The sequence below is a fragment of the Pocillopora damicornis genome, chromosome 1 (genome assembly GCF_964200805.1).
Source record: "Pocillopora damicornis chromosome 1, jaPocDami1.2, whole genome shotgun sequence".
Lineage (NCBI taxonomy): Eukaryota > Metazoa > Cnidaria > Anthozoa > Scleractinia > Pocilloporidae > Pocillopora > Pocillopora damicornis.
This window is the reverse complement of record NC_142670.1, coordinates 3,621,120-3,640,839: the sequence shown is the minus strand read 5'-3', so window position 1 is coordinate 3,640,839 and position 19,720 is coordinate 3,621,120. Positions and strand designations below refer to the sequence as shown.

General features: G+C 36.3%; 3 protein-coding genes across 12 annotated transcripts in view; 1 reads left to right on the top strand and 2 right to left on the bottom strand.

Annotated features, from left to right (window-relative positions):
• LOC149051372 (replication factor C subunit 1-like) overlaps nt 1-19,720 on the top strand; it is a 106,458-nt gene that overhangs the window by 67,482 nt on the left and 19,256 nt on the right. The gene's annotated exons all lie outside the window — the stretch shown is intronic.
• Nucleotides 321-5,304, bottom strand: LOC149051374 (adhesion G protein-coupled receptor L4-like). Its single transcript, XM_089206287.1, has 11 exons — nt 5,259-5,304; nt 4,862-4,979; nt 4,667-4,770; nt 4,195-4,297; nt 3,936-4,086; nt 3,739-3,820; nt 3,517-3,583; nt 2,748-2,836; nt 2,455-2,575; nt 2,159-2,200; nt 321-2,049 (listed from the first exon to the last, which is right to left on the bottom strand). Exons 1-8 carry the CDS (start codon nt 5,282-5,284, stop codon nt 2,783-2,785), a joined length of 705 nt encoding a protein of 234 aa, XP_089062413.1. The 5' UTR covers nt 5,285-5,304; the 3' UTR covers nt 321-2,049; nt 2,159-2,200; nt 2,455-2,575; nt 2,748-2,782.
• The window catches only part of LOC113682268 (adhesion G protein-coupled receptor L4-like), a 94,187-nt gene continuing 87,580 nt past the window's right edge, over nt 13,114-19,720 (bottom strand). For 4 of the 5 annotated variants that reach the window (XM_089185716.1, XM_089185723.1, XM_089185712.1 and 1 more), the window contains 2 exons: nt 17,942-18,030; nt 16,078-17,379 (listed from right to left, as the gene is read on the bottom strand). In XM_089185716.1, coding sequence (XP_089041842.1) covers nt 17,080-17,379; nt 17,942-18,030 — 389 coding nt within the window. In that variant the 3' untranslated portion in view covers nt 16,078-17,079. Of the gene's footprint in view, nt 13,150-16,077; nt 17,380-17,647; nt 17,769-17,941; nt 18,031-19,720 lie in introns of those variants that run through there. The other variant, XM_089185728.1, reaches the window with a different exon arrangement.

The window sequence follows — 19,720 nt, the reverse complement described above, 5'->3', positions numbered from 1 at the left end:
TAAATTGTCTACTCTGTGTAAAAGTTCTTTAATCGCTGTTTAATGAAGTTTGCGCAAGAGAATATAATCGCTTGGTTAATGCCATTTACGGCTAGCATCGCCCCAATTGAATTCCAGATTATTCGATGTATTTTCGATTCAAAATGCTACTTCTTATCTTAGGGATGCGAAAAAAAAGAAAAAAGAATAAAACTGGCAAATATAACTGATCAAAAACGATCCAATCATGCGAGTTTTTCTGTCCCTTTAAATTAGCTGTTTATTTATTCAACCATTTGCGTATTAGTCTATTTGTTCATTAACCAACAACTTTGAATGTCAACTTAATTTTTTAAATTTTTTTTTTTAATTTAATAAACATTTATTGTAGAAACATTTGTACAAAACTAAACTTACATTACATTACTCTACTTACATTACTCAATATCACTCTACTTATTACATTACTGTACTTATTGGATTGGTCACTTTTACTTATTTCTTACTTATACTAACAGTCACTTAGTAACAGTCACTTACAGCGTCATGTTACTTACATAACGTTACTAAACAGAACATGACTTACAATACATTACAATACAAAACTCGCAATTCGCTAATTAAGCTCACTTGCCTACCTATAATTATTTAAGTACTTTACGAAACGGCACCTTAATTACCTTCTACGAACACTACAAAGTCAATTTAGAGACAGTGTTGGTAGAAAGAAAAGATAAGATTTTGGGCTTTGATTTAGTGTGTCTGTTTAAATTGGATGGTTAAATCAGGAAAAAAAGGCTTGGCGGGAAAATCTGTGAATTAGGGATGAGCTTCTTTAAATTCCTGCATGTTTGGTTTCTTGTCGAAACATTTTCAAGGGTAAATGAATAATTAGATTAAATAGGTTAAATAGATTTGATTAGAATAATTAGAATAATAATGAAAAGGTGTAGTCTGTGTCTTGGGAAATCGGTTAGGTGAGTTAAACGGGGGATGTCGTTAAAAGTTATTTGTTTATTTGAAAGTGTAATGTCTGTGTCATTTTCCTGGTTGAACCATGATATGGCTTTGAACGTCAACTTTAGCTGCTACTACTATGGGCATTTTTTTGTTACGGTACAATTTAACCAACAGAAAGAACACTATTAAACAACTTTAATATTCTTACTAAGGAGCGACTCTTAAAGGAAGTACACTTTTATGCTAAATAAACTTATTTAAGCCCACTACAAATTACATCTTAGCTCACCACTGACACAATCTCACAGTTGTCTCCCAAGTTCCTGGAAACAAACAATCTTCCACAGTAGCTCTCTTTCAATAAAACTCTTTGAAAAATCAGTCACTACCGACATCAACAACTACTACTGCTGCACGATTGAGTCCTTTGTACAAAGTGTTCCAGATAATTCCAGAAGCTTACAACAACCATTTTGGTGGTGTTACACCATAGCTACGCAACCTAATAAAATATTGCAGAAAGTTTCTTTGTGTGCATGTCAGCATGACTGCGTATTCTAGAAATTTCTAGAAACTGATAATTTCAGTGACTATCCATAGTTTATAGTTAAAAGTAATAGCAGTGTTTGATAAGAAGTTTATAAACTAAGTAAGTGAAACAACGCAGTCATCAGCATACGGAGCCATTAGGAATTTAAATTTATAGATTGGTTTATTTCGATGATTCTTGCCTGCAAATATACGATCGCCTAGAAAATAAGCCTATTATCATAAAAATGATAGGTTACAAAGACATCAAGTTGAATGCTTAAACAATAATGCAGACACAGACCTCTTTCTACCTGCAGATCGTAACTCAGACCGATCGTAAGCGACTTATTGCTGTTAACTAAGTGATTGTTCTAAGTATTTGGTTGTTATTTCCGATTGGCTGAATCAAGTTATTTAACTTAAGTACAATTTCGATTCAAATTCAGCACATGACTGCAATTAAATTGCCCATACATTCCCAACCTCATTTGGATTGACCTGTGGGCTCTTCCTTGTGGAGTTGTCCTTTATAGAAGATGGAAAAACGATGTTCATCTTTCTTTTGAATCGCTCTCTGATCTGCAGATAGACGAGCAACACGAAATATGGTTCTTAGCACTCGAACATTTATTGAAATACTAAAACTTGATGATATAAAGTTAATAATCAGTTCAATGTTTTTTCTTACCTGAGTGTTTCGCATACAGTGTAGAGCGAAAATCAGGAAACCCTGCAGCATAAAAATGATTTCAAGATCATTAATTTTTACAATATGCAAACAAATTAGTCAAATATCTATTAAGATTTCCAAGAAGGAAGGAAAATTGCACATCTTATAATTGAAAAAGAAGTCTGCCTTCTCTTCCATAGTTGACACCTTTTTGTTTTAAAAATTCCAAAGAAATGTAATCTGACCATCCTAATGGTGTCTCACTTGGCCAGAAAGAGATTAATGTCTTTTTACAGTTACCATCGAATACTGACCTGAGTAGAGTTAAGTATGGTGAAGACGTAAGCGAAAGCTTTATGTACAGGCGAGAGGAGACCGAATAGCCACGTGACACCCAGCTGGGGAATCATCACCACGCATGTTTTGATGCCAAGACTAGGAGTTAGAAAAAACATTCTTTTACTTTCCTCTGACAATGAATTTTCATTGTTAAAAATTATGATGCCTTGCTGATTACGGAATAAGGGGGCTAGGCAAACATAGCTCCACAGGGGGGCATGGCAATCTCTTCCACTATTTGGTTTTAGTTTTATGATGTGATTCTCACCGTATTTGCTGAAAATGGTGGTCTGCCCCTGTTGGCTACAACAGATTGGTCATCTCCCTTATTACACGTAGGAGTATCAAAATGTTGAGCTAAAGTATACAAAAAAAGGTGATTATTTAGATATGGATGTCGAATAGCCAAAGCAGGAGAGGATCTTTGCCAAGGAAGTTATTAATTCGGTAACAAGCGTGGGATGAAGAGTAATTTACAGGGAATAGATCCCCCAACTAGGGGACCAAGATTAGGAGCTTCGATCCTCTGCCAATGAGCAAAAGAAATCGCGCACAAAAGTGTCTAAACTGAAAGAACCACGCCAAGTAAAGCCTTATGTTAAATTATAGAAATTACATAAATATGTCCTACTCTTCCTGCTCCTTTCACATTTTTCATTTTTTTTTTGTGTGTTATTTATTAATTTTTTTTTATATGAGTTATTTTTGTGTTGAAGGAAGTAGGAGAAGTTTTTTTTTCATACTGTGTAATAAAAGTTGGAGAATTTATGAAGCTATCTTATGCCTGTGAGGACATTGTCTCCACAGGTTTTTCTCGCTATTGAAGACCATCAGTAGGTTAAAATTGACCAGCATCCCCGCAAACAGTGGCTACGTTCAAAGCTTTTTGTGAGTAAATAGGGCAAAGAAAATGATATATATTGTCTTGGGTCATATCATAAATATTTAATTCGTTTTAAAGAGCAGAGGAAAAAATCTTTAGCAGCAATTAGTCCAGGTATACCGATCACAATCACTAACACTAATCATTAACTCACAACTTCAATAAAAGCCACAAAGGCGACGAATATCCAGATCAGGTTGTTAGTTGAGGAAAGCCAGCAACTAAACTCGAGGAAGTGAAACACAAGAAAGAAACACAAATTGTCAGAAAATAAAATGATACCTATTTCAAACTATATCCAAAAACAAAACAAAGAATTAAATGCAACGAATTAAAAGGAGAAGAGCAAGAAGAAACCCTTGAATTTTTTTCTCACTATTTATCACTCGTATAGCTTTGTAACCCTTCTTTTCCAGCAGCGATGCCAAGTGAAATGGCCACCATGATCACTGGAAGACCTACCCATAAAGAAAGAAAGGAAATCAAAACATTTTACTGCATGACAACACCAGATTTGGCGATCCGAAAGCATGGTTACAGTTACCAGTGCATGTTTTAAAATAATAAACTTACCCCACGAGATGACGTGATAAATGTACATTTTGGTGTTAATGTTGTAAACTTTCACGACGAAGAAGTAGAGATAAATTCCCTCGATCAGCATCCAAAAGAAAGCGGCCATAAAGAAATACTGCATCAGAGCTGCTATTGTAACACAGGCAGCCTGTGGAAACGACGAGTTTTCGTATAATTCTTAACGTGCTTCTTTCGACAAGATATTTACGGTGCAAAGAGTAAACTCATTCTATGGATAGAAAGAGAGGCTACTAACTTTGTTTCCTGTGGCGTTTATTCCAGCGAGGAAGATGATCTGTCCAGCTCCAAGGGAAATAGAAACACTCAGTCGAATTTGAGAGAGAGGTTTACGAACATCTCTGGTAAAATAATATTAAAAACAAGAAGAATGAATGAGACAAAAGCAACAACACACAGGAAAAAATGGCAAAAAATTAACTAAATCTTGACAGCGAAGGAAAGAAGGAAGTCAGTAAATAGCTCCAGAGAGGACAAAAAAAAAGAAAATATTGCGAAGAAAATGTCTAAAGCCTAAAAAATTCATAAAAAGTGAAACCATTAGTTGTTCAAAAGTTCGTGATGGGGCATGAAATGTGGCTTGAGTTTGTGAATTATCCGACATGACTGTTCTTGTTTGCATGGAGACTGGCATTGAGATCTCTTTTATCACCAGCCTTGTTGAGGGGAGTTAAGAATCTACCTCATTATTAATCGAGTGCATTGCTTACGTGAGGCAAGAATAAAGTATTAATGTTAAAAGTATCCCGATTATGGAAAGGCTCAGTCCCACGTAGGTGGCAACTTTCAGAATTGTTTCGTCCTCCTCGGTGAGCTGTGTCAAGAAAAGAAAAATTAAAGGACAACATTGAGTTAGTTCATTGAGCCCATAAAACTATTAAGTAAGGCAAAAATAACTTTATTACCTTTGTACTACCGTCGTAGTCCAGTAAGACAGCAAAATGCGTCAAATGATTGCAACTGCAAACTGTTTCTTCTGAGTTACTTTTTGACGTAACTACATGACAACCTTCCTCTGAAAAGCTGTCACACATGAAAAAAGAGTAAAGTTAAAAAGTTATTCATCGTTTGGGTAAAAGGTGATGTTTGACAATTTTGCGCTAAGATTTTCTTCCATTGTAGTCATAGTTGCGAGAACATTTCAGTCAGACTTCCCTTCTCTAAAAACGACCACATGTTGGCTTCCAGGAAAGTGTTAATCTGCGCAAAAACATCTGAGAAAGTTCATTCATTCTCCTCCATACTCAATTTAATTTAAGAAAGAATAAATACTATACAATAATATATTTTAGTTTCTTTTACCTTTTTCTGGGGCCACTCCAAAACATACAGTGCTTCTCTGCTGTCAAGACCTGAAAATAGATTTTATCTTGTCAGAATAAATCCAAATAATGCATAGCAGCTAATTTTCATGTTACCTTTAGGTTTTTGAAGTGTAGGATGACATTTTCTCGCAATTTCTCTGGCTTGGGGTCCATAGTTACGGCCATTATCCTGGAGTTGATATACCTATGAAGAAATTGTATTTGAAAATGGATCAGAACCAAGGAAGCAATATTACGTTTTTTTTGGTAGATTCAATTAGCCAAGTTTTCATGAAGGTGGAATGGTCAGAGACAAGCAGGGAGTCTTCCAACCCTAGTTAGGGTTTTTGGAAAGTGTGTCAGTTCAGTTTAGTTGAACTTAGATCTTATGTGTTTCCGTGTTATGTGTTTTTGGAGGTAAACGACACGTAGTAATATGGAAATAACGGCACCTTTGGTTGTCTGTTTCACTCCTGATGGCTTGATCTGTCAGAAGTAGGTCATGCAGATCCTTGTACACACATGCAACCACCATTGATCCTTTAAACCCCCCAAGGATCAACAAAACATGTTACGAAACAACAACAAAAAAAACACAAAATTGAAATTTTTATCAGGCTCTGAGGTATGTGACATTTTAGGGAAGGCGAATGATTAAAGAAGATAGAGTATGTAAACTAAGGAAGTGCACTTATATGAGGCTTTTTTTCAATAAAGAAATTTCTATTGGAGAAACCAAGGTAATAATAAAAGTTGTAAAGTTACCACAATAGTTAATACGAACCATTTTCCTCAAAATTTGAAGAAGCGATATCGATTCTTGCTCGCCATTGTTGTTCCTCAAAGTTGAAGCCACTTGCTTTCTGGCGATAGGCTTTTTGAATGACCAAAACTGTCGGAAAGAAAAATTGACAAATAAAAGCGCCTACGGTGAAATTTACAATAGCATACCTACACAAACATGCGTTTTGCGGTGTACACAAATATTTCATAATCTTATTAGATTGAAGTGTATTGTTTGTATCGTATTTGCCCTTCAACGAATTTTCGACGAATTCAACCATTTTACAACGTTTTTTCAATATAAAGCTGATGAAAAAGTGAGTAGTACTGCACGGACTAAAATTGTGAAAACTCAATTCGTTCCTCGAACCGTTTCGTTAGAGAACTATAGAGTTCATTATGGAATTTTGAAGCGAACGGTTAAAAATCTTGCATTAATGTGCATCGCAGACGAGAGGCCAATTTTTAGCTCAGTGTACGGTATGAAGTTAGCAGAAAGTATCTGTAAGATTTGAAAATTTTAGTTAGCAAAGTGTTACTCACCAATCTATTATTTAAGAAAAGTTTCAATAAACAGATCGAGAAGAACGGTTTCACAATTTGAAGGATTCCTATTCTCTCTTGTTGATTATTTAAGAGAACGTTCAATTTCCTTCTCCACCGCGAAAAATCAAAGTATCAAACAAATTGAACAAATAAGTTGGGTTAATAGCTGAGTTCTTACATCATGCCATAGGAAATTAGACAACTCAGTGAAACAGTCAACAAGTTAGTAAGTAACAGAGGAATAGACTTTGAAACTAAACAGGATTAAAGGCCGCAAACTCACCCATTTTGGGGGAAACGATCCTTTCTGAAGGCCTCATTCCTCTCAGGTGTCGGTTGCCGTAATTAAGAGCAAATTTCTCGACGGCCTCTGCCACCTCAAAGATGGATTTTTTCAGTGTTTTAACCTCTTCTATGCCGGCCTTGTATTTTTTAACGTTCTTTATTTCTAAGGTGAAATCTTCAAACACAGTAACAGCCTCCTACAATTACGTAAAATATTTCCAGGTCATTAAACAGCCAGTCTCCTATATGCAATTCATGCTAAGGCCCCAAATAGTGTCCAGGGTATTCATTGGCTGGAGAACTCTTAGGAGCCTGGATTATTTTTTAAGCTTCACCATTTTACCTCATATGGCTTAATGGTGGTTTATCTTTAAAGGTCAGGTATTTACTTTTTTATCGTTTAAAAACATATACCAAAGTTAAAAGACCTTTAAGTCATATAGAATTAGATACCTGTAGGGAAGTCCTTCTGGTAATATTTATTCCGCCAAATTTTGAAACATACTCCTTTGCCTAAAATTAAAAATATTGTCTCTTACGTTTGTAAACAGAAGAGATCTTGAAAAACGACGTGCATAAAAACGATAAATGACTATTTAGAGAACATACTAGCTGCTCAACTGGTGATGGCGATGGCGATGGCGATGGCGATGGCGACGGCGACGGCGACGGCGACGGCGACGGCGATGGCGAGGGGAATGGCGATGACGAGGGCGATGGTCGTGGCGACGGCGACGGCGATGACGAGGGCGATGGTCGTGGCGACGGCGACGGCGACGGCGATGGCGAGGGGAATGACGATGACGAGGGCGATGGTCGTGGCGACGGCGACGGCGACGGCGACGGCGACGGCGACGACGATGGTGATGCTGATGGTGAGGTTGCAAAGTCTATTCTGGGTGATAGTAATGGGGACGAAGTTACTGAAGATATTGAAGAATCTTTAAAGAAAAATGTTGATCAAGACCACATCATTCAAAAAAATTGCCTTACTATTACAATGCGAGGGCAAAATTGCGGACGGAGAGGGGAGTAACAAAATGGCCGCCGATAGCGTTCAAAACTCTTAAACGCACTCGATTTTTTATTAGTCATACAGAAAGCTCCTATTGCTTCTTTAGCATTTTATTCGTCTTTGGCACACGTCTTGTGTGATTATTGCTTAGATAGGGCTGTAGGATTTTTTTCGAAAACTACACACCAAAATACTAGAGAATGAAACATATTCTGTAGACTTTTCCCTAATAGCTGAAAAAGCTGTAACACAATATTTCAATATCCTGTTTCGCGTTTTCTTACTTGAATAATGTTCCACGTGTCGTTTCTTTGGAAACAACCTGCATTTTATCACGTATTCGAAGCGCATTATCCAACATCACTAAAAAAATATACATGGGACTAGATGCTACTGAAAATGAATTCTCCACACAATTCTGGTTGCTTGAAAAGTTTTGTTCTTTTCCTGTTTCAAGACTGAAAGCGTTAAGAATCCAAAGTGTCCTATCTCATCTACGCATGCCTATGTTTATCTTTTCGGTGCGCAGAACATCAATTACATTCCAACTCAGTATTATAACATAGCCAGTAAATTTGTCTAATCAAATTCGATTGCGCGAGCGTGCTTCATATTCCCATTGTGCGCGCTCATAACGTCAGCAAACAAATCCCTCGAGAAAAAACATTTTCCATTCAAGAAGCTAGAGTTGCTCTCGGCTACGCCTCGAGTAACTCTTACGCATCTTTCGTGCTCTCCAAACTTCCCACGTGCTACATTGAAGAAATGTAAAATGCTTTCCGTGTTTACATAGCCTGATGTAAACACGCGGGAGGTTGGGAGACTATGTAAACACGGAAACCATTATACATTTCTTCTACATTTCTTTTATAAAATATCTAATGAAAGAGGAACGAAAACCGTGTTTACATACGCTCATGTAAAATGGTTTTATGGCCAATCAGAGCGCGCGCACTATTTGAATTATTTTATAAATCTCGATGAACGCACGCTGATGTATGAACCAATTTTTAATTGAATATCTTTTAGACAAGAAAGTGTATCTACGCCCTCTGAGGATATATGAGAACTGAGGTAATCCTTACTAACCTCGTTACAGAGTAGTGGTTGCTAAGTCGATCGAAATGTCCGCCATATTCGGATTAGATGCACGATGGTCAGTTTATTATGTTCACTGCACATTTTGCATTGCATTGAAATTAGCCCCTACAACTTTACAGTTCAAACGATCAGATATTAAAATAGAATCCAGTAAACTTAAAATTGATTCCCTTATGCGAAGAACAAATAAGTCGGGAAGTCTGTTGTATTTGTTTTAGAAAACGATAATTGACATGGTTCTTAACCGACATGAGTCATAAACTCTTCACAAAAAGATAACGCTCTTCACATCATCACGCGCTATCATCTAACAAAGCAATTGAACTGATAATTCTTTGCAATTGGTATTCACCATCAGTTTCATAACTGTTGTCATTCGTAAAAGTGATTGTAACAGAACCATCTGTAACTTTCCCCTGTTCCCAAGGTTAAAGTTAGACATGCATATCGTGAAAACGTTCACTGAGATTGTTTCAAACATATTTTAATTTACGCAAAGGTAAGCGTAAACTTGATTTTGACTGTGTGAGGGTTTTTATAATTTCTCTCGAGAATACCACAAACGTTAGCAAATAATGTTTTATATTGCCCTTAAGCGCTTCTAGTGCCTTTGAGTTTACTCAAAATAACATAAAAAAATAAAAACAACAACAACAACATATCAACTCACCCTTGGGGATCTCACAAATATAAGCGTGCGGTTTTTTCCAATTATTTTCATTATTATGGCTTCCAAACACGCCCCGTTCACCATTACGGAACCTCTTGTACATGAAAGCGGCGTCGTGTTCACCACTTGGCTCCCCTTGTCCCCATTTGGAAATAGTCAGCGGTCTTCCACTCACCCAGGTCCAATTCCTGGCCCTTTTTCTTAAACCGATTCTCCATTTATTTTCATTGTTCGTAGTATTTCGCCTTTGAATTTCGTCATTAATTAAACTCCATTCTTCTTGGGTTTCAAAGGAAACTAGGTCCCCTCCTAGACTTGAGCAAGTGTGTCTGCCCCAGTACCAGGGCTCTCCATCCACCGAAATTATGTACCAAGAGTTTTTGAAAGTTATATTTGGGCATTCTACATGATGATGAAGATGAAAACAAAAATACCAATTATCCTAATGGTGATACACAAAGTGATGATTATAATAGCATTGATAACATGAAAAGATTATAATCACAATCACAACAAAGGAAAAAATGAATGAGACAGAAAACGGGACTCATTCCCCAATTAATTCCTTTTTTTTCTTTTTTTACATCATATGTATTTGTTTGATCAGTGTCAATCAATACTATACATCTTTCTTCACTACGGCGTCCGCCACCCTGGCCTGCTTTTGTGGATTAGTTAACTTCACTTCTGCTAAGATTATGATTATAAGGTTATTTGTGAATTTATGTAATTTTGGTAGTCGAGCTTTTGAATATTAATTAGTTCCTCGTTGAGCTGACACCTCTCCCACTCCGCCCCCTACTCTTCCTCCTCTATCTTATCAGACTTAAAAAACGTAAAATTAAATGTGAATGCAGGTTCCCATAAATGTGCAACTGGAGATACGCATTTAACCGTATACAGTTGTTACGGGCAAAGAGCAAAACTTTAAAGTGCACGCGACAATCTCAAAAGATTATCTGGGGAACGATAATCAATAGGGACATGAAAATTAAAGGTAAATTAATTAGGGTTAGAGCAGTTTAGAATTTAAAGTCAGTCTTGCAATTAAAATAGGTTGTTCAAACCCGTGATGCCTCCTCCTTAAAGTGACATTTCCTAGATTTGCCTGAATTCCTGAGGTCAAGTCTAACCATGACTTAAAAGCTACCAGCAATACCTTTCAGGTTATCGCTTACAATTCTGACACGCTTTTTCCGATAACCTTTCTCAAAAGAACTGCATTTATTATTTGTTTTTCTCAGAGGGCACGGTAACGGATCCTGGAATCTTATTGGTAATTCGGTGCGGGTTTTCCTATCTCTGCCCACGGGCACGGTATCGCTTCAGCGAGCCGCCGATTACATCTCAAGCTTTGTTGCCATTTTTCATAAATTTATTTCGTTTTGCCGGCTGGACAATATGTTTAAGCAAATCGTTGTGGAGCAAATCAAGCCGATTGATAACATTAATTCTTTGTTTCTATCTCTTAGATCACTTTGTTTGCCTGTAAAAAGAATTGGCTTTGAGATGAATATTGGTAGCAAATATGTCATTAGATGAGTTAACGCGCGGCCTAAAAGCCGCTTGTAATTAACCTAAACCTTACTAGAAGTAACCCAGAAAGCTAAAACGTGAGGTATTTCTTTGCAATTGAATTCATTAATGGTAATTTTATTCATTATGTATCTGAATTCTCTCAAATAATTTGTTCCTCGGAGAACAGTGAGCGAGGTCTTCTATACTTTAAATACGCTTTCGGTAAGTCTTTGCAAGTCCGTTCAAACTGGACATTGGTACCGGAAATTTTGCAACAGTAAACAAAAGAATTCAACGAGAAAAAGCTACCTTAAAATTCCCCTTTTCATGAAAGACCAGTTCCACAAGAAAACTCCCACAAATTCAAAACATAGATTTCAATTTACTTAAAATTATTATCCAGTTCAGTTTATTTGCCAAACCAGCGCCGTTGTGGTTGTTGATTCGTTTTAAAGGGTGCATGCGCTTTTTTCTTCCGCGCTCTCTAATTGATAGGTGTCAAATTGTGACAGATACTTGTTAAAAAATGTTTCAAAGTTTGTTTGGAGGCCTCTTAAATTACCTTTTTCGCTACCCAAATAAAAATATTTCGGTGAGGCCTCTTTTTAATTTACATTACCTCAATCTGTTTCAACCACCATTTATACTCGCTCAAAATTTGTTCAGATCAAGGAAGGTCTTGCCGCACTTACAGCCCTAACTCATTAGGGCTCTTAAGGAAAACATTTCGTGAATTTCAAAGGAAAAAAAAACTGTTATTCACCAGCCTAGGTCGGTACGTATTGGGAAAAACTGTGCAATTTATCTGAACTACCGGTGCTCAAGACCTTGGTCACAGTGTCACCCAATACAGACCTTCCAGCCGGTGAATATTATATTGATCACTGACTTGTACAAGAAACACACACCCGGACACACAAGAATAAAAGTACTTCGATGTGTTATGTTCAAAACAACAAGCATACACCGAAAATTTCACGAGCAGCATGTTCAACTACTTATGCGCGCCTAAAAGTTCATTCATCGCTCACACGTACAAGTTAGGTGGGCTGAGTATGTTCTGTGAACAATGTTTTTTACTTTTAAGAAGCAAGAGCAATTTTCATGACATACGTGCAAGACTGCTAATGTTTCAGCACATTATATGCTTTATGGTTGAAATGTGATCTTACCTCCGGGCATCTCGCAAATGTAGGCATCTCCTTTATCATTCCGAGAGATACCATTAAAGAGGCTTCCATTCATGGATATTTCCGCCCTTTCGTCGTCCACATTTGGCTCAGAATCTCGCCATTTCGAAATATTCAGCTGTTCTCCACTCTTCCATATCCAAACCCCGTCTTTCTTCTCCAAACCAATGAGCGACGCATTAGTAGTCGAAGTATTCCAAGTACCACGCTTTTGAATCTCATAATTGATAAACTTCCATTCTTCCTCAGTCTCGATGGAGACTAAATAACCTCCCAAGATGGAGCAGACTTCATTGTTAGGAAACCTGTAAATTTTGCCTTTCGAAAATATGTAAGAGGAGTTTTTGAAACAGGTTGGTTGGCACTCTATGAGAAGAAAGTAAATGAATAAATAAATAAACGAAAAAATGTATACTATGATAACAATAGTGAAAGCGATAATGATAAAGACGAGAAAGTATTTTTTATATCATTAATTTTAATAACAAACAGTGGGCATCAAAACTCTCTACATCGCTGAAGCAAATATTAGATTTAGGCTAGGTTTTAAAAGTGGATCTTGGAGAGACCAGGGTAATAGCACCGTTATTCTTTGACTTTTTGTTTTGCTTTTCCACTCAGGTTTTGAATCGCAACCCAATATAGTTTTAAAAGGAAGTCTATAACTAATTAATATGATACTTAGTCAGGTATTATATTTTTTTCCCGTCCATTTTGAGGAACATAAATATATAAGCTGCCTCACCTGTCCCTGGCAATTTCATCAACAAACGAAGGATGACTGTAGAAGAGAAAATAGACAAATAAATTGATGGTAATCTCAAGTGTAACATTTGAAACAATGAAAAAGTTTATTAGATTTCGAGTAAGACGAGTACTAATGCATTTTATTTGCTACATGCCCTCTAACATCTATTCATGAATTTTATTACCTTCCAAGGGAGCTGACGGAGAAATTATAAAAAAAAATACAGCATCTCCGCAATTCACAACCTAGCTGAACATCCTATCGTCCTACCTATCAACCTAGCTGAACATTCTATCATCCTACCTATTTTACGTCCTATTCGTCTTCTCGGATAGGACGTAAAACCGTAAGCCCCGTCTCCTGCAGGGCTGGGGTAGGAGACGTTAATTTCTCACGCACGAGATTACTGTGTGGTGGATGTCCTCCCCTAGAGTGGGATGGGTGGTGGGTGTGGGTGTATTAACCAAGTAGGGGACTTATGTCCTATTGTTATAGTACTTGTACTTGTACTTGTACGAATCCATTAAATAAAATAAAAATAAACTTGTCACACGTTGAAACATTTTTAAGGATACGATAAACGGGCTATTTGTGCTATCCAGAGAAAAAAAATGTTTCGTTTGAGCTCGTATTTAAAGCAAATGAATCGGGTATCAAATCTGACCGCTCAAATAAAACTTCTGCACAATTTGAATCTTGAGGGGTTGGTCTCCAAAATTTTGTGAGGATTTTTCCATATTCTTGGGAGTTACAAAACTATGGATCAGCAGGCCGCGGAACCTGCGGAACTTCCAGAGCCCATATATTTTTTTTTAAAAGAAGAGCAATGGGTTGAGTATAAAGTTTGCTTTCGGGCATAAAGAAGAATAATTTAGGAGAGAAATATGTTTTAATTAACCATGACGTTTAACTTGGCGAACAGAACAATAATTTGAAAGCTTTAAAAATTTGGGTACCGCGATATCTGATTAACGCCTCATCCGAACGCTCTAAGGAAATCTACTTTGCACTATATGGAATCGAAAAGGCTTCAGGAATCCAATTTATAAGAGATCCATTTCTGATTAAGAACTGAAAGTTTAATGCGGAAATCTTTAAAGTCTGTTTTGTTTTGTTTTAATTAACAGTGCCAAATATCCGCCACCTGACATTTTTTCTCTGTTTGGTTTGGCTGAATTTCATAGGACGTTCCAAAATGGATATAAATGTGTCACAAATGGAAAGTCAAGATATAATTAAGGTGGTACTAAGCTAGCGTACAACTTATACGAATGTGTCATTACGGGTGATTATTATTCAATTATTTTTCATTGTAAGGAAAGAGAAAAATATCGAGAAACTAATAATAACGATAATGATGATAATTAGCTTTAATAATTAGACAACAACTAGAGAGGACATGTTAAGAGTTTGGTATGTTTAGTTATTAGAGTTCCGTAAGGTAAATATCGAAATAAATATTTTTCAAATAAAAGTCAATTTTGACGGTTTCATAACTACCGCAGAACAAACAGGAATAACTAGGGTCGTACTCACCCAGCATACAACATATCACCGGTGTTTTGAACATTTTGCAGGATTCACTTATATTTGATTCACACTGCGTGAGAGTTGCGGATTTGCGGCATCCTCACAAAAAGCCTTTCGTACGAGTTAGACTTTAATGCAAATCATGATCTCTGAACACATGTTCATGGCATTTTTTTCTGTCATAGACGGACCAATGGACAAAAAGCCACTTGCACCTGGTGTGGAGCATTGTTTTTCTAATACAATGGGAAAACTTCACAGCATTAAAATACTTTTTGTAGTTCAAGTGATGTAGAAGAAGCAGCTAAAAAATATTTGATGGTAAAAACGGTAATTTCTTTATGGGCTCTGTTAAATGAAAGTTGGCTTAAACAAAATTCTGTTTTATCAACGGGCAGCTTAAGCTAGTATGCCATCTGTTCGTTATGTATAAATAGAAATTATTGTTATTTATTCATCTCGCCTATGACATGCTAATTACTTCGTATTCCTTTAAAACAACTGTGGCTAACGGCCAAAGTTTAGTGTTCAGCCTACAAAACAACTCTCTCCTAGAAAAGCGTCATGCAGACCATCACGTTTCTGTCCAAATGTTTGAATTCCAACAATTTAGAGCGAGCGGCGAGTCAAAAGCTCTTAGTGCGAGACGTTCTTGGATCATAGTGATGTGCTCTGTGGGCGAGACATTCTACTGTCCCAGTATCTCTCCACGCTCATAGAATAATCGATTATTTATTCTGGAATATTCGCTCGTCTTAGCTGCGATATATTCAGAGGTCAATCGAAGCTTGAAGCGTTTTGACCTATCGTATTTGAGCAGTGTAGAGAGGAAAGTGCTTGTTTACTTCAGAATAATTCTTATTTTAACTTCTTCCGTCATAATCGCACGCTTCGTCATCCATGTTTATTTATAAATGGGTATGACGTAAATTAGATTATTATAAACTGTTCAGCACATCTACATAATGGACTCCTTCTCTCCCTCATTGAAATTCCTCTGCAATGCTAAGTTTCACTGTAATGATATTTGAAAACCAGGCCCATCGAAATATTCTGCATTTCTATCGCTAAGCTTTTTCCTTTAAATTGTATACCCTGTGTAAAAGTTCTTTAATCGTTGTTTAATAATGTGTGCCGAATAGTTTATAATCTCTTGGTTTATGCCATTTAAGGCTAACATTGCGCCAATTCAATTCCAAATTAATCGATGTGTTTTCGATTTAAAACGACACTCCTTATTTTAGGAATGCGAAAAAAAAATGGGTACATGTAACTGATCCAAAAAAAGATCCAGTCATAAGGGGCTTTTTCCTGTTCTTTCTAAAGAAGTTGTTTACTTATTCAAACATTTACGTATCGATCCATTCATTTACTATTAAGCAACAGCTTTGAATGTCAGCGTTAGCTGCTAAGACTATATTAGTATTATTTTTAACAGTACAATTTGAAAGACAAAAAGAGCATCATTTATCAACAGACCCAATTAATTTATTAAACAACTTGTAATATTCTTGCCAAGGAGCGACTCTTAAAGAAGTAGAATAATTATCCTTAAAGAGACAACCACAAACTATTTCTTTGCTCACCACTGACACAATCTCGAAGTTGTCTCCAAAGTAACTCGAGATTAACAATCTTCCACGGTTGCTCTCTCTCGGTACAGCTTTCTGAAAAGTCAGTCCCTCCCGACAACAATTACTACTGCTGCACGACTGTGTCCTTATGTACAAAGTATTCTCGCAAATTCCGGACGCTTACAACACAACGATATTGGTAGTGTTACACCATAACTATTTAACCTAATAAAATACTCCAGAAGGTCCCTTGGTATGCATTTTTGCATAACTGGGCATTCTCGAAATTTCTAGAAACCAATAGTTTCAGTCATTATTCATAGCTTATTATTTAAAGTAATAACAGTGTTTGGTGAGAAGTTTGTAAACTCAATGAGTGAAACATCGAATATGAAATAATCATGCAGTAAGCGCAGAAATTTAGCGCGCAAGAATCGAAAGATAAATACATTCAATTAAAGCTGCGTGCTAGAGTGCTTCTTAACGAAAGACAATTCGTGATATCTTGGCTTAAATTCCCGCCTTGTCTGTAGTGGACTGTGGTCTTACTCGAAGGAAAGTCATCAAGATACTGAGCTATTAGAAATTTGAATTTATAGATTTGTTTATTTCGATGAATCTTGCCTTCAAGTATACTATCGCCCAGAAAATAAACTTGTTATCGTAAAGAAGATAGATTACAATTACAGTTAGTTGAGTGCTTAAACAATTATGAAAAGAAAGACCTCTTTTTACCTGCAGATCGAAAGTCAGATCGATCGTAACCGACTTTATGCTGTTAACTAAGTGATTGCAATAAGTAATTGACTGTCACTTCCGGTTGGCTGGATCCAGTTATTTAAGTTAGGTGCGATTTCGATTAAAACTGAGCACAAGACTGCAATTTAACTGCCCATACATCCCCAACCTCACTTGGATTGACCTGTGAGCTCTTCCTTGTGGAGTTGCTCTTTATAGAAGATCGAAAAACGATGTTCATCTCTCTTTTGAAACGCTCTCTGATCTGCAGATAGACGAGCGACGCGAAACACATTCCTAGCACTTGTACTCGGATATCTCTAGAAAAACTAAAACTTGATGATATGGAGTTAACAATTAGTTTGTTTATTTTCCTTACCTGAGTGTTTCGCATGCAGTGTAGAGAGAAAATCAGGAAACCCTGCAGCATAAACATGATTTCAAGATCATTAATTTTTACAATATGCAAACAAATTAGACAAAATACATATTAAGATTTCCAAGAGGAAAGAGAATTGCATGTCTTATAATTAAAAAAGAAGTCTGTCTTCTCTTGCATAGTTAACAGAATTGTTGTTTTTAAACTTCCAAAAAATATCATGTGACCATCGTAATGGTGTTTCACTTGGTTAGAAAGTAAAATAATGATAGAGATTGAATAATTTTGACAGTTACCATCGAACACTGACCTGAGTAGAGTTACGTATGGTGAAGATGTAAGCGAAAGCTTTGTGTACAGGCGAGAGGAGACCGAATAGCCACGTGACACCCAGCAGGAAAATAATCCTTACGCATGCTTTGATGCCCATTCTAGGAGTTAAAAGAAAACATTCATTCATTTTCCTTTGACAATGAATTTTCATTTCTAGATATCGTAATGCCTTACTGATTAAGGAATGAGGAAGTTAGGCGAATAGAGCCTCACAGGAGGACATGGCTGCCTCTTCCACTATTTTGTTTTAGTTTTATGTTGTGAATCTTACCGTATTTGCTGAAAATGGTTGTCTTCCCCAGTTGGCTGCAACAAATTGATCATCTCCTTTATGACTCGTACGAGTATCAAGGTATTGAGCTGAAGAGTACAATTGGAATAAATTGATTATTTAGATAAACTAAATTTTTATCTCTTTGCGGATGATACTAATATACTTTATGCTGATAAGAATCTTAAGGCGATCGAGAAAACGGTTAATGTAGAGTTGAATAACGTACATGACTGGTTAACTACAAATAGGTTGACATTGAATACAAAAGAATCAAATTTCTTAATTTTTCGTCCTCGTCAGAAAAAAATGCATTTTTCTCCACAAATAGGTATTTTAGATTGTGAGACAAACCGAAGAGTTAGTTTAGAGCAAAAAAGTTATATCAAATATCTAGGCGTTTTAATTGATCAAAATTTGTCATGGAAAAACCATGTTGACTCTGTTATCGTAAAAATAAGTAAAACAATAGGGATGATTGCAAAGCTGAGGTACTTCGTTCCCTCTACTATCCTGGTAAATATTTACAATTCATTAATTCTACCTTATATAACTTATGGATTCCTTACCTGGGGCAATGCGTCAAATGCTTATTTAAACAAGATTTTAGTTCTTCAAAAGCGAGTTTTGCGCTTAATCTATTTCACCGATCGAAGAGAGCATGCCATCCCTTTATTTGCCAAAGCAAAAATTCTGCCTGTTACGTTCCTATATTATGAAGCCGTAAGTAAACTTATGTTTGACGTGCACAACCAGAGGGCTCCCATTAATATTTTGAAACTATTTACTAAAACATCTCATATTCATACCTACAATACTCGATCATCCAAATCGCAGCTCTTTAGTACAAAGTACTCTAGACTTAACCTACAAAAAAAGGCTTTCTCGCGTGTTGGTGTCAAAATTTGGAATAAGATACCGAAAGAATTCAAAACGTTATCAAAACATTCCTTTAATAAACAAATAAAAACGTCTTTATTTCAGATACTAGATAATGAAGATTCTTATCTTGATGTTGAAAAGATCTCCTCTAAACTTAAGGTCTGCATAATTAAAACAAATTGATCCGATTGCTTTCAGTACTAATTTATTTGCTTCTATACTTTATTGAACAACTATTGATGTATTTACCAGTTATGCTTCTCTTTATAATTTAACAATATCTAACTATTTAGTTTTTAATTTTCTTTATATATTGTAAATAATGTTTGTTGATGATTGACCCGCCTCGAATAGCAAATTTGCTATCTGCGGGTCAACATAATCTAAATTATTTTGTAAGAAAAAGAAAAAATAAAGTGTGTATAAAGTGTGTGTGTATATGGTTATCGAATAGCGAAAGCAGGAGAGGATCCTTGCCAGAGACGTTACTAGTTTGGTAACAAGCGCGGGATGAAGAGTAATTTACAGGGAATAGAAATCCCAACTGGGGAGCTTTGATTATCTGACAAAGTGCGAAAGAAATCGCCAACTTAAGTGTCTAAACTGAATGAAAAATTTCAATCCACTTCTCTTACTGCCCCTTTCATCTTGTTCAATGTTTTTTTATGAGTTGTTTGTGCGCGAAAAACATACCTTGGTATATCAATGTGAAACAGTAAGAGAACATTAACAAGGAAGGGGAAGAATCTTTTCTCTCATATTATGTAGTTAAAGTTGGAGAATTTATGTAGTTTTTGTAGTTGAGTTTTTGAATATCAATTAGTTCCTCGTTGAGCTGACACCTTCCCCGCCCCTACACTTCTTTCTTCCTCTCCCACCTGAACAGACTTAGAAAAA